This window comes from Thermobia domestica, chromosome 8, assembly GCF_964235325.1.
Source record: "Thermobia domestica chromosome 8, izTheDome1.hap1.1, whole genome shotgun sequence".
Classification (NCBI taxonomy): domain Eukaryota; kingdom Metazoa; phylum Arthropoda; class Insecta; order Zygentoma; family Lepismatidae; genus Thermobia; species Thermobia domestica.
In genome coordinates, this window is record NC_137461.1 from 19,501,496 (window position 1) to 19,526,789 (window position 25,294).

The window sequence follows — 25,294 nt, forward strand, 5'->3', positions numbered from 1 at the left end:
CCAATGGTGAAAGTGTCCACGTTTAAATACATTTCTATAAAGGTAACCAAGAAAATTATGTTGCTTTTTGTGAAGGTCTGTGTTCTATTGGCCCTCACACCGTGAGTTGAATGCGAATGGAGATAAGGCGAAGGGCAGTTGTTGGTGTGGATATATCCAACATAATACCTGGTTGTGCCAGTTCAGTTACTCTTTGAACTTGTGTAAGGACAGAGAGAATATGGGACCTACACAGAGTGTTATAAGGGCGTTAATGTTGTACGAGTTCAAACTGGGGTCAAACGCCACTGTAGCAGAGCAGAAGATATGCCAGGCATTTGGTGAGGGTGTCATGACTACGTGGACAGTGCAGCGGTGGTTTAACAAGTTTAAGGACGTTGACGAAACACTCAAAGACGCACCACGTGCCGGAAGACCAACACATGTAGAAAATGATCTTCAGGCAGCAATTAAAGTGAACAGTAGCCAGACATGTGAGGAACTGGGACTACAATTCAGTGTGAGTGGGGAAATCATTCGGCAGCTCCTCCATCAACTTTGGAAGCACTACAAGTTGGGTTGATGGTTTTCACATGATTTGACTCCGGGACAAAAGACAATGCGAGCAGACACCTATGTTTCTTTGTGTCTCGTCTGACGAAGAACCATTTCTGGACAGGGTATTGACATGCATGGGCGGCGATTAGGGGGGGAAAGGGGGGCAGTTGCCCCCCACTTTTGTGAAATTACCCATTAATGTATATAGTTTAATATGGAAATATATACTTTTGTATAGTATATATAGTTTTGTCATAGAATAAAAATGGTGCCATAAAATATTTGTCGTTCAATGAGTACGTACTGGTTGTCTTCCTGTGGAATTAAGAAAGCTACAGGAATTGCGTTTGAATTGCCACTAAAAATGGCTAAAAAATTAACCTATTGGAGCGCCACAGTTCGAGCGTACTTTCATTTCTTCTTGCAATTGATCGATATGTCAGTCAGCCGCTTTGGAACTAATTGAGATAACATTTCGCAAGAAAAGAAGTCCTTCACAAGTTATTCTTTAATTGTACAAAAATCGACAGTTCCTAAAATGTATTTTTTTTCTTTCTAATAATAATATTTTTATTTGATTTTTTCAGTTTAACATCCTGTTCATCAGCGAAGTTATATGAGACGTGGAGTTAATGATCAACGTGGAGTCCAAACCACGTGAGCTTCCCCGAATACCCGGAATCGAGCCCGGATCTCCCACGTCAAAGGCGTGTACACTAACCGCTTAGCCACGAAGGAGCTCAGTGAGGAATATTAATTTTGCAGTGTAATATACGAGTTTAGGGGTGTACATATACAGTTTTGTATATACAATTACATTTAGTGAATTCAGCATAATTCTAGGTTTTAGGATTATTTTGTATAACTGAAATGTGGAGTGACTAAGTGTTGCCGAGTTTTGATATATTCCAAGAAAGTGAAAACTGTACTTAATGGCAGCGAACATGTTTCGGGAAGCTGCAAAAGTATTTCTTTAAATGTCGTAGCATATGCTTGTAGTATTCACTGTCATTCTAAGAGTAATAACACATATAATAGCATGCGTGGAATTAAAAATATAAGTTGTTCATTAATTTCCAGTTTCAATATAACTTCTGCAAAACAAACCTCATTATTCATTACTATGATTATTTGATTAATATTATGCTTTCTGTTTATTTGTTTTGCAAATTTGTTATTAAATAAGACCCTAATCTCATCACACAATTGTCCAGACAGATATTCATGAGCAAGGAATATAATCTCTTCTTACACCTTCGTTGTTTAAGAGTACAAAGCGCTAGTATCTACTTGCGTTGCTCTTGTCAATTTACTTAATAAATATGAAACAAGATATACGGTATTTTAACTGAAAAAGACAGTATCCTAATAGTAATACAATTTTTCGTCAAACAAAGTGTTACAAGCAACCAGGAAAACTAACATTGATATCAAATATTCAGATCATGTCTTGCCCCCCCCCCCCACTTTTAACGTCCAACCGCCGCCACTGTTGACATGTAATGAGAAGTGGGTCGTGTACGAAGCTGCACTGTGCCGTCATCAATGGTTAGCATCCCATGAACTGGTTCCAAACAGCCGTAACCTACATTGCATAAGAAAAAGGTCCTCCTGTGTGTTTGGTGGACTGCTCGCGACATCTGCATCGAGAACTGCTATCAGCTGGTCAGAGCAGGGCATCAATGCAACTGTGTACTGCCGGCAGCTGAGCTGTGTTCAACGAAAACTCAAAACTCTGGAGCCAACACTTCTGAATCGCAAAGGGGTCCTCCTGTTACAGGACAACGCTAAGCCCACGTGACTAGGATGACTCGGAATACCATTTTACGCCTTGGATGGGAAGCACTATTGCATCCTCCATACTCCTCGGACATTGCACCGTCCCATTATCACCTGTTCCATTCCTTGGACAATCACCTTAGAGGACGCCAGTTCAAATCCCTAGTATAAGTGCAAAATCACTTGATACTTTCTTCGTTTCACGACCCACCAAGTTCTACCGCGATGGAAACCACGGCCTTCCAGAACGTTGGCAGAAGATCATTGATGCTGATGGGGACTATTTTTGATCTTCCAGATACGTGTTAGGTGACATATCGATGTTCGAAGGTGGTGGTTGAAAAAGCGACACAACTTTCTTGGTTGTCTTCATAATTCCGTTTTCCATACTAATTTGAGGATTCTAAATCCAATACAACTATTTTAAAGCATATTTCTCCATGTCATTACGAGAAAAATGTCCTTGAAGTTGAGCTCTTTGGTCTCAAATGTGATTTTTTTTCTTTAATGACAATTTAGAAAAACTGTCTCTCACGTGAAACAGTCACTAAGAGGGTAATGAAAATTCTAAGTGCAATGCAAAGTTCAGGAAACACAACACGTATTTAAATTCAATTTTATAAATTTCACTTAGAAGAAGGAATGAAAGCGTAACTTGGTCAGATGTGAGAAAGTGAGCTCCACATATACTGACTTATACACTTGTTTCTCTTCAACAAGATTATCATTCAGATCATCAGAATAGATTGTAATTAATTGATTTCTTGATTGTTCTCTATCATCCAAAGTATTTATTCTAAGAATGGCTTCAAACGTTGCACAAATATTTTTCATTACCGCACACCTAGAATAGTCCTATACCATCTTGTGCACAGATCTTGATTTGTTTCTCTTCAGATTTTTCTGGAAGTGTTTCAGACGCTCCACCGGTTCCAGAATCACCGAAGAAAATCTTCCATTTCTTTCCACTTTTTTCTTTTCTTTTTAAAAAAAAACTGCCTGAATTCAGCGTAATTTTTTTTAAACTCTGCTTAAATATTCAGACCTGGGGCATCATTTGGAGGGTAAATTGCCCCCTGAGTTTGAGAAACTTTTTTAAAAAATAAATAGTATACTAATATGAAAATAAACAAAACGTGAAACTCTTATGTCGGTGATCTATCTTGCTACCCCTCCCCGTTGCCAAATCTGAAATGACTCTAGAGGGCCGCGGTGGCTCAGTGGTAGAGCGTTCACCTTTGGTGCATGAGGTCCATAGTTTGATCGCAGCTCGCGCCAAGTGATCTTTGTGATGGACAAGCACCGTGTGCGTGGGTTTTCTTGCGGTTTTCCCGTTTCCTCCCAATTTATTCATTCCACCTTTTCATTCGTTTCTCATTATCGTCTCCTTTAGCCTAGCCGGCATAACCATGGGAGGTAAAACTGAAATATTTCTTTTTATTTTGAAATGACGCTACAGATTCAGACCATGTTTTCCATTTCAGTATCAAATGAATTATCTTTCGCCTGCAGGATTCAACTTCTTACATTTATATGGTATAAAATTTCCCTTCAAACATTCAGGAGATGTTCAAACTTAGAGAAATATAACCTGCTGCTTTAGACCTATTTCTGCCATCATGTCACAAACTGCAATAACTTTATGTATTTCGTTACTTCTAGTAATTTTTCTGCTATATAATAAGTTTCATTATTTCAATTAGTGCGTACTCCATCTTTTTTCAGAAAGGCCGCGGGAAAAAGAGATTGGCCACCAGTGTATTTCAATAATCTCTGTGGGCTTGAAAATAGCCAAGTAGCAATACGCAAGCCACTAAATTCTTACATTATCAATGGATTAAAACTTCATTTTTGTCACATATGCTTACCCTACACTCAAATCTAATTTTGTTTAATTTAATCTCTTGGAAAGTTATGAAATAAGAAAAAATAATTTTTATCACATCCACTCCCAAAGGTACGGGTCGCCGACATTACCCATCTTATAGTTGGTCTTGATGATATGTCTAGATTAAACGTTGGCCACATATTCAAACACACATAATTTGTACATAGTATCAATTTTGAAACATATTTGGTAGGTTTCTAAGCACGCAAATGATTAACTCGAGTACTCAACTTGAATAATTCTAACTGTGGCGTTAACACCTGATAGACAAGTAATCTAATAAAGTGTTTGGGACCGCTTGTATGTAATCTGTTTCTAAATACGTATAATGGATTTGATTGTTATGATGCAGTCATCTGGCAACACTTAACTTATGAGTCGATTTTGCATAAATCTTCACGGTTATCTTATAAGATAAATCAGCAAGAAAAATACCGTGGCAAACAACAAAATCAAGTCGTGTCAAAGAACACGTTTCACGTTCACAAATTCGGAACAGTGACAAAACTCAGCCAACCAGTGTGTTATCGAGATGAAATCGCGTCCTTTTGGTTCAGTGGTAATAAACGAAGGCTATTTTAATTCACAGATTTTACCATACAGAATTTAAAACCAAAATAAAATTTTACAATGGGGATTTAAAAGGAGTTAACTAGTTATCTATAAAATAGTTAACTAGTTTCCCATTAAGTAATAAATGACAGTAGTTGCCTTATTTATGTTGTTATAAAGAAAAGAGTTTGGAATTTCTCAGAAATCAGTGATAAATTAGATAGGTGGGCTAGAGGTCTGCACGGGCTTGGCAAAGCATATATCACCTCGGGCTCGGGCCGTAAATTTTTAAATATACAGCCGTATTTCTCGGGCCTTTTCGGCCCTAACTTTGTAAATATAATGTACAATGATATTTATTGGATCGTTCTTTCTGGAGAACTTTACAGCACAACTGCAAAATTAGACATCTAACTGCTGTAAATAAAAATACAATTTAGCGTTAATTATTAAGTGTCTGTATTCAGGCTCATTTGATTATCACACGAGCTCGGGCCTAGAGACTAAAACATATTTCGGACTCGAGTCGGGCTTCACATTATAAATTTACGGGCCCAGCCAGGCTCGGGCTAAAAATTCCGGCCCGTGCAGACCTCTAAGCGTGTTTGCACACGATACCAACAAAATCGGCGGAAGGCCCGATAATATCGGTCTCGGTGTCGGCGTACTTTGCACACGTCGCCGACAATATCGGCGAAAGCCCCGACAATATCATTGTGGCTGATGAGCGAAGTAAGCGACACGCGCAATATATTCTGCATTGTGTTTCTAAAAATCTTTTCCATATATGAAAACAAATAAAAGTAATAATAATCGGGAAACTTATGTTTCAAAACAAGGACTACAAAAACTGTTCTGAAAAGGTGTGGAGGACGGTACAAAAATTAGAAAAAATAGGCCTATGCCTAAAAATGTTTAGATTTAACACTGCCGTTTTAAATAATTTCGTAAACATATTATTTGCGTTTCGATGAGAATTGATGTTGCGGTACATCGCAAACTACGTTAGTTTTAATTTTTGTTGAAAAACTGTTACATATCGTATATGTATATGTATATTATTTTGTTTTCCATGCAATTAACACTAATATCAGAGTAGATTAAATGATACGATTCGAATTAGTAATTTTGTTTTACGTTGTTTCATACATACACTGGTGCAAATCCCCGGAGGTGAGGAGGACATGTCCCCTTCAATCTTGGAACTGGGGGGATTGTCCCCCCCGAATAATCCGATTTGAAATGCGTTTTTTGGGGGAGAAATTTGATTATTTGTGTCGGTTACCACAAAGGAAAGTGTGATGAAATTAATGCCTACTCAGAATAAGCCTCAAATCTGCCCGCCTCCCAATGTTGAAGACACCTCTGCTCCTCTGCTCCTCCACAGCATTGTTTTTCAATTACAGAAATATTTCGAATATCGATTATATATATATATATATATATATGGGAACGGTCTTACCCATCCCCCCTAATGTTGAAGACAGATTTGCGCTGTTGCATACATATCTGTCATTTCTCGTTTCTTTTTGGCCATGAACTCAAAATCCTCTACAAGGCTTGCATAAACCCCTCGCCATGCCTTTTGCTTTTCAATTCTTTCCTTGAAAGAGTTGAGTTGAGTTGATTTTGAGTTTAACGTCCCGTTCAGCAGCGAGGCTACATGAGACGTGTACCTACTGATTAACGTGGAATCCGAACCACATGAGCTCCCACCGGGAATCGAACCCGGTATGCTAACCGCTTAGCCACGGAAGAGCTCTGTCCTTGAAAGAGTTTCTTATCTTATCCCATATGCAAGGTCTACATTTCACAAGTTCAATAAAGGTTAAAATATCGTACGGAAAAATTCTTGTCATCTCAAAAATTTTAAGCAAAACTAGAAATGTAAGAATGCAATAATACACAACCTTTTCATCAAGACTCTATCAGGGGATAAACTGCAAAACTCTATCAGGGGATCGATCCCGGTACAAAGTGGAGAGGGAAAACTTGGATACATAGCTTTGGTCTTTGTTTTCAATTGCCATTCCACAAATTATTTTTAAAAATGGGGAGGGGGATAGTATCGGAAGTGAGAGAAAAATCTGTAATAAGTGAAGCATGGAGTCACATCCCTGTTGTTGAGATCACAATCAAGAAAATTCCAAATGAGTCACTTGTCCTTGGGAGCTTTGCAAAGAGTATTTGATTGTGCTGGTTTCGTTTCAAAATAATAATAATACTTTAACGTGTCAACAAATATTCTATTTAATCATTGCTTATTGAGTGGGATCGGGAAAAGTGATCTGCACATACTTCTGTTGAAAGAAGTAATAATAATCAGGATTTTTTCCACAGGCTTATGTTCAGTGTATCAAACTTTGAAAATTACGCTTAAATTCATTTCCAGAATGAAATAAAATTTAAATGCATTAGTAGATTAAAAAGATACAATGAGAGAGAGAGAGAGAGAGAGAGAGAGAGAGAGAAAATAAAAAGGGAGTAGAAAATCAAGGGAAATTGGTTACCTAAAATTCTAAATTTCCTAAATTCTATTTGATAATAGCTATTTAGAGAAAAACCAGTACTCCCCAGATTTCCCACATTTTATACTTTATTTAATACAAGGAATTAGCTATTCCAAAACAGAGACTGTAAATAATAATAATAATAATAATAATAATAATAATAATAATAATAATAATAATAATAATAATAATAATAATAAGCTGTTCCGAAGTTGTTTGTAGGACAAGATAATAATAATAATAATATACAATTATAATAGAAAAAAATGAAACAACAACATTCCAAAGACACCTAAACCACTGGCCGGCCGACATTATCGGCCGCATGTGCATCCAATCATAAGAAAACATTGCCCCCGACAAAATCGGTGTCGGCGATATCGTCGGCAATATCGGGGGCTTGGCCGACAGCATCTGCCGTGTCGGAGGATCGGCCGATAATGTCGGTGGCGTGTGCAAGCTACGATTTGAGTACATTGAAGTTGATTCCACCGCCGACATTATCGGCGCTTCCACCGATATTATCGTTGCCGTGTGCAAACGCACTAAGGTTGGCACATAAATAGTCCCAAAGGCATCTTCATCTAATTACTGTGTTAAAAACATTCGATTACGTAAGAACCGACATTTAAATGGATGAGTAACATTGCCATGACAAACATGAAAAAGTAAAAAAAAAAAAAAAAATCTAATTAGTGTTATAGCGTTTTTTTTCTTTTCTTTATCAAAGCAGAAATTAGCATAAAGAAGGTGGCAAGTCAATGAACAGAGGCAACTACCTTGTATTAATGAATTTGGTTGTAGAATGTGCTTCGAAGTTTGCCAAGCACAAGAACTTTTGTAGGAACTTAAAATACAATTCAAAATCATCTAAGAAATTTTATTATTATTATTATTATTATTATTATTATTATTATTATTATTATTATTATTATTATTATTATTATTATTATTATTATTATTATTATTATTATTAATTATTGTTATAAAATATTCTGTTTGTTAGCAGGTTCTAGGGCTAATAAATGTTTTTCTTTCTTAGGTTTGGGCCTGAAAATGTTTCGTCCACGTTTCTCAATCTTCAGCTTCCTCTTTTAACTCCCAATATTTTTCTTCTATTTTTCAAATCATCGATCAGCTGTGTTCTTCTTCCTATCCCTCGCTTTCTTTCCATCTTTCCCTCTATGGCGGTATGAAGAAGACATTTTTTTCTAAAATGTGTCCAATCTAATTGACTTTCCTACAAAGAATGTTGGCTAAAGGCAACCTTTTTTCTTCTATCCGTTTTAAAATATGTTTGTTTGTTACTCTCTCCGTCCGTTTTATCTTCTCCATCTTTCTCCAACATCTTATTGCGAAGCTCTCTAAATATTTTTTTCCCTTCTAATTTCCGTAATGTCAGGTCTCTGAACTATACAGTCCAATACTCCATATATAGCACTTGACTCGCTTCTTCCTTAGTCCATCATTGAATTTTCTAGTTAAGAGTGATCTTTCTTTGTGTATGGCGTCTTTCTATGGTGCAGTAAGCATTATCGTCAACTTACTTCATAGATATTGAATTGATCAATTTCTTCATCAACCTCTTCAAATTCTTTTTATTCCACTCTGATCCATAAGGGTGCGTTTACACGGGATACTCTAATATTTTTCGACGGGGCCGCGGTGGCTCAGTGGTTGAGCGTTCACCTCTATTGCTTGGGGTCGCGGGTTCGATCCCAGCCTCCGCCAAGTGAACTTTGTGGTGGACAAACACCGTGTGCGTGGGTTTTCTCGGGGTTCTCCCGTTTCCTCCCACTTTCTTCATTCCACCATTTCATTCATTACTCATCATCACCGTCTCCTTTAGCCTGACCGGCATAACCGTGGGACGTAAAACTCAAAGATTTCATTTCATTTCTAATATTTTTCGATTTTTCGATGTTGATTTCCATTCCATATTGCTTTCCAGTGTCAACTATTTTGCCCATCATATCCTGTAGTTCTTCTTCGATTCTTACTATAATGGCCATGTCATCCGGATACCTAACCTTGTTAATGATTTGCCCTCCAGTCTTGTAATCTCCAATTTCCAGTACTGCTTCCTTAATTGAGTATTCACTGTAAAGTTGAATAATTGGGATACACTACATCCTTGTCTGACTCCTCTTCCAATTTCGACAAATATAGACCTGACAGACAAAATCAAAAAAATTATGGTCATGTCAGAAAATTACAGTAAAACCAGTTATTATGGCAATTCAATCTCGTAAACGAAATTTAATTTAAAAATTGGCTGCAGGGTTGCCATTTGCGAATTCTCAAATTATTATTGATTTATTTAGGGGGAATGACTGTTAGAAACATCAATGTGTGTGTTTTATATTTATTTAATGTTCATCGACAATTTATTTGCACATTGAAAAACTACAAAAAAAAAATGTGCGTTCCAAAATTATCATATATTCACCTATTATCGCAAGGGTATTATCGTTTATAGTATTAAAGCTTAAATTATCGGTAAAGTTGGCAAGTCTGGTTTTGTAGAACATTCTTGTTGTGTTTATATGGAATTATTGGTTGAAGAACTTATTGGAAAGGGAAGTATAAGTGGTTTCAGTTTTACTTTCCAGAGTGGCTACAACCAGTAGCGTAACTAAAATGTTGTTCAAAAATATTAATTTGTTTTCTAAATGCTTGTAGAATAAGCTACGTAAACATATATCACATGTTATTGAATTCTGCAGTTGTAAAATGTATGAATAAATAATTTTATTTTTTGGTTCATAATAATTTGTATATAAGCATTGCAAAGTAAGCATAATTCTTAGAAAATCTACTGCGGAGCTCTATCGCTCTTAAAACAATATAAAGCAGTCTTTCTCCCATGAAAAGCAGACCAAATTCCTCCCACTTTCTTCGCGTACAGAGCGCGTAATTCACACAGAGCCTTCACCCTATTTCCTTCTCTCCCACCCGTGGCTAGGAAGTAGAAAACGGAATATTTTCAGTCACAGTGAGATTGTGATTCCATTGTACGTAAGGCCTGGCGTTTAAAGGAGTATTGTGTGACAGGAGGCCGGACGCTAGAAATAGCCAGGCCAGAGCACGAGAATACAGATAACAGATTGACTTACACTACGTTGTCAAATCTCTCATGGCCATACTAAAATTAGTGTTCTGTCGTTCCTCATTCGTATACAGTATCATAATAAATATTCACAATTGTTTGTATTTTATGTGTATATTTTTATTTGTATTAATTGGGAAGGCACGTGAGTTTGTTACCACATTATATAGCCGTGATTTGTTAATGAATATGTAACAGAACGATTTTTACAGAATGAATGTAATTCAAATGGAAAAATTAGATTGACCAGATTTGACAACATCAACATTGTCTACCAAATCCGACAGTTTTACTTCTTGAATAGCTTGAATCATTATGTTGAGTATAGCGACGGATCTAGGCCAGAGCAGTTTTTTGAGCGACCAAAATAATTTAAGTTTTATTTATATATTTATGAAAGTTTATAGTAAACATGGTGGGCCTTATGCAGAGTCGTTTTGATGTCTGATTAAGGCAATACTACGGGTTTGACTAACGGATAGTTATCAAAATTGTTTTGAGAATCTCTGATTAGGACGTAGTATTTGACGAAGTCAATCAGATGTGACTAATTAATCTAGAGCAGAGGCTAATCTTTTACCCACGGTTTAGCGTGCGACACAACATTTCATATTTCGTATTTCATGTATTTTCATATTTACAGACTGCGCATGCGCACATCTACTTTTTCGTAGTTGCCACATTTATTTTTCTCACCCGATGCATTGAGGTTATATTAGTTAATCATACACAAATCAACTTTGTAGTTGTATTCAAAGTAGACTCTGAGTACCAAAAAAGTACACCTTCCTTAGTAAAGAGCTAGTATGTCACTAACTAGTCTGTGGCTAAAACTCGATTAACGAATTCTCTCTGAATACCGCCCGATATATCTATCATAGTTTGGATTCTGACTGACCCTCCCCAGTTTTTACCTTCTAGATCCACCTCTGTTTGAGTAAAGTTCTCAAAATTAATAATTCTGTTTGTAATACACTTACTGTTAGTAACGTACAGAAGATCACTAAGGCGTGTTTAAGCTAAGTTCATATACTTTCAGATGTATGTATACATATCTTGATTTGGTAAATGTTTATTTTGTATATCTTGATCAAGAGGGTGTTAAAAACCTATTAGGTACGTTCACCACTGTATATATGATTATGGAATGGCAGATTCGTTATTTTTCCAGTATCTAATATTTGTGCTTTATATAAGAATTTAAAGAAATACTTCAATATGAAAAGTGAATAGAAGCTTCAGAGTTTGCGGGGTAACCAAAGTCAATGTCGTCTCCATTTCTGATGTGATTTCCTTCCTGTAGAACTCTGAAGCCGCCACTGATTATCAGTAAAGTGACAGCTGATAGCAATTATTCTCCCGTTATGATTCTGTTAAATGTGCGCTTCCATAATAATTGGAATATATCTTAACGTCGTGAAGTTTGTGAATAATGGCTTGATTTTTTTTTTCGAATTGCATCTCCAGTCTGTCTTAGTTTGCGTCAATGCAAGGCGATTTTTTTTTCTGTGTGTGTGTGTGTGTGTGTGGTCGAAGTGAGACAGTATGCGATGGTATGCCATACCGTCTCTGGTTTTTCAGTGATAAAAACATATCGCTTCTGGTTTTTTAGTGATTAAAACATACTCGGCCAAATGCAGAGTTGTTCTGACGCGTTATTAGTAGCATACTAAAGACTTCGACTAACATATGTTCACTTCATTTGTCAGGCTTTTAGTTTTAGTTAGAATCATACGTCAAAATGACTCTGCATAAGGCCCACTGTCACTAGAAAGAAGTTCCGCCTTTTGCAGAGTCGTTTTGATATATGTTTAGCGTCATACTAAAGACCTCACTACTGCAGGAAACATATGTTAGAGAAACATATCAAACTCTTTAGTATGATACTAATCACTCGTCAGAAGGACTCTGCATAAGGCCCGATATCTTTAATAAATCAATATTTATACATAGTTATTGACGGATAGCTTTGCACGTGAAAATAATTTATTTCATACTTAAAAATAATTTCTAAGGTGACAGCACCGACAGTTTTATTATTTTTTTACTACCTGTTGTTTTAAAAAACAGGGTCTCCAAAGAAGTTCACCTAATTCATACTTTGATGTGCCATATTGAATTGTTTTTGTCTCATGTAGGTTGTCTTTATGCCTTAATCCATATAAATGCTGTGTTTTGAGCATGGGTGGATTTAGGGGGTCTGCTATGGGACGGATCTTCCCTGGGTTTTGAGTACTCCACAATCGAGGGGAGTCCGGGAGTTTTCTCGCAGAAGATTATTCTATTTCAGTTTTTGAGCATTTTCGAGTATAATTCTTCATAATACAACATAAGAAGATTAAAAAAAAAACTTTTTCAGAAAGTTGTTGGCGGGGAATCAAAGTCTTTACATGTTCCTCCTCCCCCTCCTCCTCCCTAATTATGTCAATAGGAATGCAATATTTTAAGCAACATCCCCTCACTATATATCAACATTTAGATAGCCGGTATGTCGAGTCAAAATCGTAACTAAACATACTGCTTCTGCTTTTTTCCCACTCCAAACACTAATAATAGGTTTATTGATTAATACAAGTTTTGATATGCATTGCGCTTCGCAATTCTTGTAAAGGCTGGTATACAAGACACCCCAATAATAGACATATCCCGCCTAATGCAGTGTCGTTTTGACGTATGATTAGCAACGTACTAAATGCATGTCTACTGCAGGAAACATATGCTAGTCGAACTCTTTATTGTGGCTCTAATCACGTGTCAGAACGACTCTGCTTAAGGCCTATCATTCTAAGAAAACTTCTGAGAGAAAATGTGTTTTTTTTTTAACATTCGACAAAAACTTTAATCTTTCTTTGCAAATAAAACGATTTTAAGTTCATAAACACTAGTGAAAATTTAATTAGAAGCAGTAAAACATGAACACAAGAACCCTTCCTTTATGGATGTGTTCTTTAACTTGAAATATTACGATACACCCTGTATATGAAAATGTGTAAATATCGCTGTTTTGATTGGTTTGTACCTGAATTCGAATGCTTGTTGGGTATTGTATTTGGAGGAACTCGAGTTAATCTTATTATTTTGATAAACAATAATATTGCTTCAGTCTCGGTAGTTATTTACCAAACTAGATACATTGAGTGAATTTATGAATATGTACTTAAAAATTTCAATATGATTGTAAGTAAATTTTGTTATCTTGATAAATAACTACGTTTAGTAAAAGCCAGCACGCTTCATGGGTGTTACTTACCTCGATTGAAGGAAGAAATGGATTGCTACCTATGACGTAATGCCATGACGCGCAAGGAAGAAAGTTTTGTGTTATACGACGCCATATTTCGTTAGGAGATAGTGAAAGGTGTTCGTTGGGTAACTAAAATAGCTTATAAGAAGTTAATTACAGTACTTTAAATATGTCGTATGGAAGAAACGATTGTAGGATATATGTTGGCAATTTGCCTCCTGATATACGTACGAAAGACATTCAGGATTTATTTTACAAGTTTGGTAAAGTATCCTTTGTGGATCTGAAGAACCGGCGTGGACCACCGTTTGCATTTGTAGAATTTGAAGATCCAAGGTGAGTAAGAATCAGATGTAGATAAAATGTAGTTTTCACACTTTTGCCGTAGTTTGCATGTTGTGTTTTATTTAATTAATACATTTTTAAATTAACGCATTTTATTAACTTAAAATTAATCACAACAACTCTCGTGAAGCACATGGAAGGTTTCGTTGATCGATAAATACTTTGTACGGAAGATGATTATTGTGATTGTCTGATATTTTCCATTGATGTTTGGTACAAATAACTAATATGTAGGGCCAATATTTGAAAAATTACAATTAAATTCTAGAGCAAAATGTAAGAATCTATGCCATACATCTCTTCCAAGTAATTAGGGTGAAACAAGAGTGCAATTCTAGAATGTGAATAGTAAGCCTACTCAGGTCAGCTATAATGCCTGAAGCAATACGTTCATAACGAGCAAAATGTTCTAAAACTAAGTGAAGAGCATGAATTAATGGAACTGAGAATATATATTAATTAGAGTTTAATGAAGACGGAAAACAACGTGCCCGGCGGGGCTTTAACCCGCCTTCACTTGCTAACGCTCGGTCGGCAATACTATGTTAGGCTTGTGTATAGCCCGCTCCCCCCAGTTCTTTGTCACCGGAACTGGAAGAATCACTACTACTACTATTACTACTACTGCTATTATTATTACTACTACTACTACTACTATTGCTACTACTACTACTACTACTACTACTACTACTACTACTACTACTACTACTACTACTACTACTACTAATATTACTACTACTACTACTACACTAATTTTACTACTCCGTCTACTACTACTACTTATATCGAGAACAGAACCAAACCAACCCCTGCGGGGCTTCTAACCCGTTCCTACTACTAGTAGTAGTAGTATTGCTACTAACTACCACCACTACTACTTCTACTTCTACTGCTACTACTACTACTGCTGCTACTACTACTACTACTACTACTACTACTACTACTACCGCTACTACTACTTATATTAAAGCCTCCTTACCACAAGATTTACATCTTAAATCTTTATAACATGTGATTCCGATTCATTCTGAACTAATATGAACCGTTAGAATCACTATGATTCGTTAAAAATCACTGGGGGGAGCGGGCTATACTCAATCCCTATGTTAATTAAATAGTAAACTTTGTTCGGTTGTCCAAGGGCACCTTTGTTCACCTCTGTTGTATATGCAAACCAAACCTAACCTCTCCCCTATCTCACGATGTAGCGAAAGGAACCCTAAAGTCGGTTAAGAACGTGGGAATGGGCATGGTGCAGGTGCAGTTTTCATGCGCCACATTTTGGAAATTTATAGGTAAGTTCAGAACTTCATGAAAAGGTATGTTTATAAGTTTTTTTTTTTTTTTCTTGCTGATGTTTGGTATTTCTCCCCCAATCTTGCACATATAAGATTTACAGTGTGTTACATTACAAAATATAGCTAAGCTAGGGACAGCTAGCGAAGGGAGTTAGAAGTCCCCAGGGCTCTTGTACTTCTACCTTTATCACAATTTAGACAAAAAGGAGGTACTCGGTTCTGGAACCATGAAACTACTTGGACATACTAGATTTTTTTTTTCAGGCAGCAGAATTAAATACAAATATAGCCGTGTTTTAGGTGTATGTCTACAAGTGTAATGTTACTGGTGCAAAATCATTACAAGTGCTTTACGTCGGATAAAATAAGTGACTGTAAAAGGATGGCACGATTAGATGCTACTTTACACTGGCATTAGTGTATATCTGCTCAGTGTGCGGAAGCTGTATTTTATAATTACAAGTGCAGCGTTACTAGTAAGAAACCATGACAAATGCCATTGAAACCGTATGATTGCCAAAACTCACTACTCTCGATACGCGTATAACAACCATCGTTGGTACGCCCGCTTCCTTCGGACACAACCCCGCGCTGCCGCAGTGGATCACCAGCTTCGCCCTGTACTGACTACTGCCTCGGTTAGGTAGGGTTTGTTCTTTTTTAGTTGCCACCTGGGAGAGGTGTGTGTTTTGCACTGTAGCTTTTATGCTATACACACAAGCCTTATTTATATGCAAATCATAAAAGAATTGTTATTTCTCAGCTATTACTTCTGGTGGTCTCCTTGAAATTTACCTACGTCAAGTGAGATAATTTTTCAACAATTTTCTAGTGCTGCACCTAAAGTTAACCTGTACACAAGTACCTCTTCTCATTTAGCTATTATCAAGACAGAACGTACCCTGCGGGGTTCTAACTCGCCTTCACTGGCTTACGCTCACTCGGCAATACTATGCGAGTTAAGTGTTAAGGTTTGGTACAGAAAGGAACCAAGCTAGCTACTAACCCATATGGAAAACCTGTGTTCTGGAACTTCCCCAATTAATATTATTTCTCGGTAAGATTCCGTTTTAAGGAGTTCATGAGTGGTGATGTGCACTTTATTCTCGTTACTTGAATTTCGCAACTGTTACGGGAGATCAGAGCTGAATTTATGAAAAATTTACAAATTGCGTAGGAAGTCATTGTTTACCTGTACTGGGCTAGGTTACCATGCACGGGGATTCGTTAGGTGTTATATTACTGAGTGCATATTGAATTAAGGAGGTAAAAGTCGAATGAACTTACCCTAGGTGGGCACTAAAAAGCACAAATGCTATCTAAGCGAGTCAGGGCAGAAGCGGAACAGGTGGCCCCACACGGTATTTCTTGGATGCGTTAGTAGGGAGCAGGCTTGTCAACGATGGTGGGTATGCACATAAGCGAAGATAATGGAGAAACACTTCATATCCCATAAAAACACATACTTTGCGTGTTGCAACACTTCTGTAACTGTATACACTGCCTTTACATAGCACTTACCCTAGTATGCAGGTTTATATATTGTGGAATTTGCAGTAGAAATCGTGCACAATAGTTTACCCTTTCCACTAACAATAAAGCTCCCTCGGAAAATTTCCCTATTACCGCTTTTTGTCAATAAAATTTGTCCATTCAATCTTGCATTGCATTTAAAAATGAAACTTCGTTTATTTGTGATTATCTTTCACGTTTTCTTGCGTTCTCGATATTACATCATTAATTCATGTTTTTCTCACAATTTCAACAGATTTTCTTCATTGTTCTTATTCTACTGCGCAAAACGAAACGCTATTATATCACAGCCTGCACAGGCCCTTAGGAGTAAGGAAAACTATGATTACAGCCTATCTAGATATTCATTTTCTAATAACATAACCTATTTCAAGACATGAGGTCCTCGTTACATCCCTTCTTCTGAAGGAAACAATATTGCCGTTGGGGATGTGATTTCTTATATGTTAGTAGGTGTAACAAAAGGTCGCTCTTCGAATTTTCATAGTTTATTCAATGCTAAGGAAGTGCCGGTAATTAAATTGTACGAATGTCTCCGGGAGCTGGGGAAATCTTGTTTTGAAACGAATTCCTCCACTATGGGTTAACCTTTTGCCATAATGTACGCTATAGGAAAATAGATTGAGTCTTCACTAGCACCATTATTCATAAATATACACTACGTTCTACCCTCTCCTTTTTTTTTTTTTCTATCTCATTCTAGAACTAGCACGCACACTAATTTTTCCCGAGTAGAGCTCTTACCTCTGATGCGTGGGGCCACTGGTTCGATTTCCTGCCAAGTTAGTTGGGAAGGTTCTAGAACACAGGTCCCCCCATATAGGTTAGTTCCTTTCTGTACCAAAGTTTAATATTAAACTCAAATAGTATTGCCGAGCAAGCGTCAGCAAGTGAAGGCGGGTTAGAGCCCCGTAGGGCACGTTGTTTTCGGTCTTTATAACGGCTAAATGGGAAAGGGGACCTATGTTCTAGAACCTTGCCAAGTTAGTTTGTGGTGGACAGCATGTTGTCCATGGGATTTCTCGGGGTACTCGCATTTCCTTCCACTTTCCCATTCCACCAGTTCGTCCATCTTTAATTCATACGTCTCCCTTAATTTGGCAGGCATAAACGTGGAATGTTAAACTGAAAGATTTCATTTTATACTTCTTCCCGGTAAATCTTGTAAATTTCCGGTTATCACGGTGGGGCTTAACGGTACTTAAAACCCATTAAATAAATTCTAAGAAATCAATTGACGAAATGAGTTGCCTAAAGGGAAATAAATTTTTACGTCATTTTATTGTTTTGTTCAGTTTTCATTAGAGGCCTAGTGTGTTACTTACGTACCTTTGAAGAAGCAGCCGGGATTCGCGGATCCTTTAGTCCAGGCCTTGGTTCAGTTTAGGGCTAATCTTTTGCAGATGTGCTCCGATTAGACGTACATCAACTTGTTTTCAACATTATATTCTTTGTTTCTTACGGATGGCATTTAGTATCTTCTCCAAATCCAGCGACCCCTCCGGAGCTGCTACTGTGACTTACGATGAACCATTGTAAACGACCCTTATACCAACTGTCGATAACGCGCCTGCTCCGTGCTTTTTAGTGGCCATCTAGCGTTGGTTCGTGTTTTGTGCACTGTAGTTTTAATGCCATACGTCCACACTGTGTTTATACTCATGACTACATCACAGTTGTAAATAACGAACCTTAATTACTACCAATTGATTTTAGGAGGAACTAAATAATTGCCGTTACTTTAATATACCTTACCTAGAATTACTCCTTTCGTTGCCGTCGTTCACTCTTTGTCAATTATAAATATTTCTTATTTTCATGTCTAGTAGCTTCCAAACGTTAGGTGCTGCAAACTGCGCATGAATCAGAAGCAACGAGAACAATGACTCCCTGCTTTTTCATGTTTCCAACCAGCACTATAAACAATACCCTACTACTGTGTGCGCAAGGAAAGGTTGCTTCTGACAGATGGATAGAGCACGTGAAGTACTGGAGACGCTGTTACCAGACAGCAGCTCTGGCGACAAACTAAAGATGTTTAACAAGTCGTCTCGACTACTGGCAACAGCGCGGTCAGTGACCTTCGTTGCCTAGAAATAGGCGTGAAAGAATAGTGCTGTGATTGGCGAACAATCCTCCCTCTCGGTTTGTTTACAAAATGTGCAGCTATTTTTCAGAGGCCACCTTTCAGTAATTCGATATTATAGTAGGTATTCGTCTGGGGTTGGGTCGGAGTCTCATCAAATACATATACAATGAAACCTCCCTTAACGGACACCTCTATAATACGGCCAGATTTTTTTGTCCCGGCAAAAATATATGTTCTCTTACGGAACAAAACCCTCCCTTTTACGGACACTCTCAGATACGGACGCGGACAGTCCTTTTTTCCCCCCAAACGTTTCAATAACCTCTTCATAACGGACAGGAATTATTCTCGGTTCTGCGATATATTACAGTAGACAGAAAAGCCTTTTCCCCACAGGTGTATCTATCATGAGTCTAGACTGGTGAACCATCAAACAGAACAGCTTCAAGCTGAACTTGAAATTATTTTTTTCTGCCCTCAATAAACTACTTTCTGGTGGAAATCATAGAAAACCTTCAATAAGTAATAACACTCATGTAGGGTCAGTTGTATGGCCAAGAATTCTATACAAAAGATCTTCCTTTCCCTAACAAATTTAGTCCTTTTTCCTCTGGGCCCTGAATTTTTCCCGACAATTTCATAGATAACAAAACAAACGCTGTTTGCTTTACAATAACATTTTCAGCGAACAATATTTCCTCTTACTTTTGGAAAAGTAACATTTTTCTTTTACTTACGATACTGGAACAAGTCTGGGTTGGAGTTTCCAGGCATTCTTTTTCACTTTTTCTAAGAACGTATTCTTTGTGATTGGGGCTGAGTCAATAAACATATGTAATCACAATAACTTGCTTTTTCATCCATTCCGCCAGTACACAAACATACATACACACACACATTTTTCCCGCAACTGTACTGAGGATTTTCAGAGGACACTTGCTAATGAGTTTGACCGGTTAGTTGATTCCTAATGCATCTTTTGAGAAGGTCCTGAGAATTTGAAAGAAATTAAAAACGCTTTCCCTCCCACTTTCCCCTCCCATGTAGGAATAAAATTATTACCACACACGCATTATCTTTTGCAATATACGAATATATTAACACATCCCTAGCAATAATACTATTTAACGGAAATCAATTTCTTCTTCATCCTCCCAGTAATTCAAATACATACTAAATAGAGTATTTTCATATTGAATTTTATTTTATTTTATAGTTATGCTCATATATAATGTATTTACTGTATATTACTGCATACAGTTACCGTTGCGAGAAATTAAATTACTGCAACCTCTCTGTAACGGACACCTCTCAGTGACGGACAAAAATTCATGTCCCATTGGTGTCAGTTATTGAGAGGTTTCACTGTATTTACAAAGCGCAGACCTATTTCTTTCCTGTACTATGTTGTCACACAGCGTGATTCTTATATTGCTTAAATATGGACTTCTCTCAGCAGGAATTACAGTTACTAACTTAGAAACTCTTTCTTAAGGTACGAGTTGCATTAATGGGTGCAGGTTTTCTTTAGGAGAGCTGAATATAACTAAAGCGTGTCGAATGGCATAAAGACTAAATTTTAAAATGCAAACCAATTTGTGCTAGGTGACTGCTAAAAGGCTAAAAGTAATTCCATCTATCCGAGTTAGGGTATGAGCGAGCCCTATTGAAGGGTGCTTCTGTAAAAGGCAGGCGTCTCAGCGACTGTGAGATGCGCGTAAACGAAGATAGTGAGAAAAAAATAACATGGAATAAAACATATGCCTTGCATGTGGCAGTTTTGCAACACTTTTTGAACCTTTTCAACAGTGCCTTCACATACACTTCAGTTCATCATGTCTTCAAGTACTGCATGGTAAAGAGGACACTGTCCATTTCGTCCTTCGACCTGGATACATTTTTGTCCATTGAACATGTCGACTTTTTTTTAATCATCACCGAAGAACTTCTATTGCCATGCGTGAAAAATAAGATGCGTGGTGATCGCTTTATGTCCCTGAAACAGCTGTCGAGACATTCCAAAGAATTGGTTTGACCAAAAGTGTATCGCTCTTAATACTTAGGGAGATAAATAGCGAATCCCTGAATTTCGCATATTTTTCCCATATTGATTGCAGAAACTTTTATACCAGCCTTTGTATATTGTTACAAATCTTTAAGGATTGGCGGGATTATCTTCTGTAATATATAAGCCTACTTGATGTCTTACTGCTACATTAGAGTTAGGTGCCGTATGTTTTAGCGTTAGTTTTTCACCGTACATCGTAACCGACGAAGAGAACACAGGGTTTCTTAAAATTTCCACAGATAAGAAAGTCAACTGTAGAATGATGTGAACAAGAGCGGCGGTTGAAAGTGGAAGATAAGATTTTGAGCATAAGAAGGTCACTAAGACTCGACGCTTGCTTGGTGACTATGAAAAGCGTAAATGTTCCTGGATGTTGGTAAAATAATAAAAAAGACGTAGCATCCAAGAAATCTTTCAGTATTGAACGAAAATGTAAGCGGAAAAATATTCATAACAAGGTACGAGAAACAGGATACATTGAACATACTCGTAAGTAGGTCAATGATTATGTGAAAAATTGCAGGAGCTACTTCCAAGTATACTTGCAACAACATAGGGAAGAGAAAAAAAAAAAAAAAAAAAAACTTTAAGGCAACAAGAGAATACGTCTGAAATAGGGGGAAATGAAGAAACTGAAGGAACTGCTGTTTTACACTTGTAGATAAGATTTCGTTATTTTTGCAGATATTAATTTTTTTATAGTGGAAGAAATTTGTTGTACGTGATCTGTTTTAAGTGTTCAGGAACGCACAAATATTTATTAACCCCCCCCCCCCTTCAGTGTACAATTCATAAGAAAATTTATTTAAAAATAACAGATAAGATAATCAAAATAAAACTTAATTTTGAAAATAGTTGATTGCGAGTGTAAGTTTCCCCGTGGTCTGACTGTTTCGGTCACTTGTGGTCTGACCTTGTTTACCAAACAAATCACTGGAATGAATACCGAGTCACTTCATAACATATTTTGCATTTTTTTAGTGCAAGAGTTCAAAGTTGCGATATGACCTGTTGTAAAACTGGTTATGTACAAAAAATAATTACTTCAATTTCTTCGAAAACTGACGATTTAACAATTGTTCCGTATGTACTATAGTTATATTATATTGACTTGATAACTAGTCTTTCGTTCAAGCGCTGCTTGTCGACTGAAGGTATAACATGGACGGCTGCAAGGCTCTTTCGCTTATAGCAACAGGTGAACCTTTATTGGCTCAATTCGTGGATGTGTCGAGGGTGTGAGCTTTAGTTCGCATTTCGGCCACAGATCAAGACATTTTTGCAGCACAATCACGTGAGTCCTGTGAACACTAGAAGTAGAGCCAAGGAAGGGTGTTAGTATCCATAGTACTCTCACCTGTTAAGTGTATATAGAAGAATTGTTAGTCAAATTTTTTCGTAAAAATATCGCCATAAATATTTTTTCCGCGTAAACGAGTTTTACAAGATGTCATATATCAACTCAAAACCCTTGCACTAGAAGTGCAAAATATGTTTATAAAATGATCTTATTTTCATGTGTGACATTACCTGGTCATCAAGGCTATAGCATAAGTAACTGTGTATCTTTTTATTATATTGAAAATGTACTAATTTCTGTCTTTTAAGTAAACATTGAAATCTTAGAGAATTTTCTGTATTTATTGGTCTCGTTTAAGTCAGCTGTATGGAAGATCAGGAAATTTCGGTTGACGTGTAGAGATCCTGTGAGTTAATCTGTATTTATAAAAAAATGAAAGTGACTATATGACTTCATACCTGTTGAACCACGTGATCGATTTAAATTAGATTTACCATATAGCGTGGGATGGTTTTTTTTATCATTTCACTTGGATGGTGCAAGTTAGGGAAGGGAGAGAGATATAAAATTTCATAAAAAATGAAAGTCACTAAGTTTGTTACTTAACTCTTGAACCACCCTACCGATCTCGATCAAATTTTCAACATAAATGAGATTCGGGCCTGGAATGGTTATTATTTCACTTAGGGGTGCAAATAGGGGAAGGTACTTAAACATGATCGAAAATGACCGATATTAGTGTCGAATCCATCTTCCAATGCAGTTCTATTTCAATCCAGCGAAGCGGGTAATCAACACCAATACTATAGTACAGACAATTGTAGAATTCATCTGTTTTAGTAGTGAATTTTACTATACCATTAAATGTCCTGCTCTTTAAAAAGAGTGCCATTATTTTGTCGTACACTTTGTAGAAACTGAAATTTTTGAAGTACTGTAAAAATAATAATTGTTGGTTTAAAAACCGTTTTTTACGCTTCTTTTAGAGATGCTGAAGATGCCGTCCATGCACGAGACGGCTATGATTACGATGGCTATCGACTTCGTGTGGAATTCCCAAGGGGCGGTGGTCCTGGTGGCTTCCGAGGAGGAAGGGGTAGAGGACGAGGACCACCAGCTAGGAGGTCTCAGTATAGAGTATTAGTCACTGGTAAGTTAAACTAATTTTTACATATAAGAAAATATATCTAGTAAACAAAGGAGTGTGATAGCGGCTGGGATAGTTTAATAGAATCGAGTGAATGAAAGTGTAACATTACAAGTACGATGTTAATAATAATTTGAATTTCATTGAAGTTTTTATTCTTGTATGAAGAGGTCTGTGAATTGCTGGTGATGCTTTTCTTCGTGTACACATTAAAACTCCTATGTTTCACAAACTTAGAACTTCAAATTTAAAATAGAATATTTTTGTACCCTAAAAATTTGTTTTCCTGCACATGCACACCCATAGTATTTTCCAAGGCCAGACAAAATTTGGTATTGTTGATCATTGAAAGCAGTGTATGCATACGAAAAGTATTGAATGTAGTGTGAGGTTGTACTTTGGGTAAGGAGCCGTACTATGGTTCTGAAAATCAGATCCGAATCCTGCAAACTATAAGTTGTGCACTTCATTTATACATTTCTGGCTACCAATAATTGCATTACCATAACCTGAATCACGACAATGTTACAATGCAACACCAGAGATTAATCAATGTGACCTGCCATCAATAGTGTAAGTTATCTCTTAGACAAGCGTGGATTAGGAACATTTTCGACCTGACTTAATAATTTGTACATCTGAACATACGAGGGCGGGGTGAAAAGTTCTCGGCCTGACCCAGAGATGGAACTCCAATCAGCAAAATTTTATTGTTCTTGCCTCGGGGCGCTTTCAGTTGTTCGTATAACAAGTGTCAACTTGTTCTCTCAAGTAGTTTGTGTGCAGGCATTGTTGCAGTTAGACATCTTGCGCGTTGGTTGTGAAAATGGATAAACTTGAATATCGTGCGGTAATCAAATTTTTCGTTTTGGATGGATTAACCCCTACGGAAATTCATGCGAAGTTGACAAAAGTTTACGGGCACTCTGCTCCTTCCATGTCAACCGTTAAAAAGTGGGCAGCTGAATTTACACGTGGTCGCACATCCCTCGAAGATAACCCATATGAAGGAAGGCCGAAAGCCGCAACCACACCGGAAACAATCGAAAAAGTGCATGATATCGTGTTGGACGACAGGCGAGTGAAGGTGAGATAGCTGAGAGTGTGGGGACATGGGAGGAACGGGTGCGAAACACGTTGCACAAGGAACTAGGGATGCGCAAGCTCTGCGGGAAGATGGGTGCGGCGTTTTCTGACTGCCGACCAAAAGCATATGCGAGAACGATTTTCGCAGCAATCTTAGAGCCGATTCGAAAGGGATCCAGCCGATTTTATGCGGCGATTTGTGACAGTGGATGAGACATGGGTTCACCACTAGACGCCAGAAATGAAACAGCAATCCAAGCAGTGGGTGGAAGCCGATGGTGCAGTGCCGAAGAAAGCGAAGACGATCGTATCGGCCGGAAAGGTCATGGCCAGTGTGTTTCGGGATGCGAAAGGGATACTGTTAATTGATTACCTTGCAAACGGAGAACGATTACAGGCGAATATAACTCCAACCTTTTTGACCAGCTGGATGCCAAAATTGGCTTGAAGAGGAAAATAATCTTTGAATATACTGGGTCCTTTTTCATCATCCACCTCTTCCTCTTCTTCGATCGCAATATCTTTGAGGTGGTTCTTCTAATCATACAGATCTTTTATGTATTCCTCCCAAATTCTAAGAATTCTTTGATGGTCAGTGATTACATTACCTTCTTGATCTTCGATACCGAACGTTCGTATACTTTTGTTAGCTTTTCCTCCTAATTCTTGTGTTTTCTGGTACATCAGATCATATCTGCCGCGCCGTTGAAGCTCCATTATTTCTTCGCATATCTGTTCCATGTACTTTTCTTTGGCTTTCTCTCCTTCTCAATTCATTATTCAGCCCTCTGTATTCATTGATGTCTCTG

At 37.4% G+C, this 25,294-nt stretch overlaps 1 protein-coding gene across 4 annotated transcripts in view; it reads left to right on the forward strand.

The window, feature by feature from the left end:
• Nucleotides 1-13,642: 13,642 nt before the first annotated feature.
• SF2 (splicing factor 2) overlaps nt 13,643-25,294 on the forward strand; it is a 30,904-nt gene continuing 19,252 nt past the window's right edge. For 2 of the 4 annotated variants that reach the window (XR_014132636.1, XM_081768189.1), the window contains exons 1-2: nt 13,645-13,955; nt 23,239-23,402. Coding sequence is in view for 2 of the 4 variants with exons in the window: in XM_081768189.1 (XP_081624315.1) it covers nt 13,789-13,955; nt 23,239-23,402 (331 nt within the window). In the remaining 2 variants the exon portion in view is untranslated. Of the gene's footprint in view, nt 13,956-23,238; nt 23,403-25,294 lie in introns of all 4 variants that reach the window. The other 2 variants (XR_014132635.1, XM_081768191.1) reach the window with 2 other exon arrangements.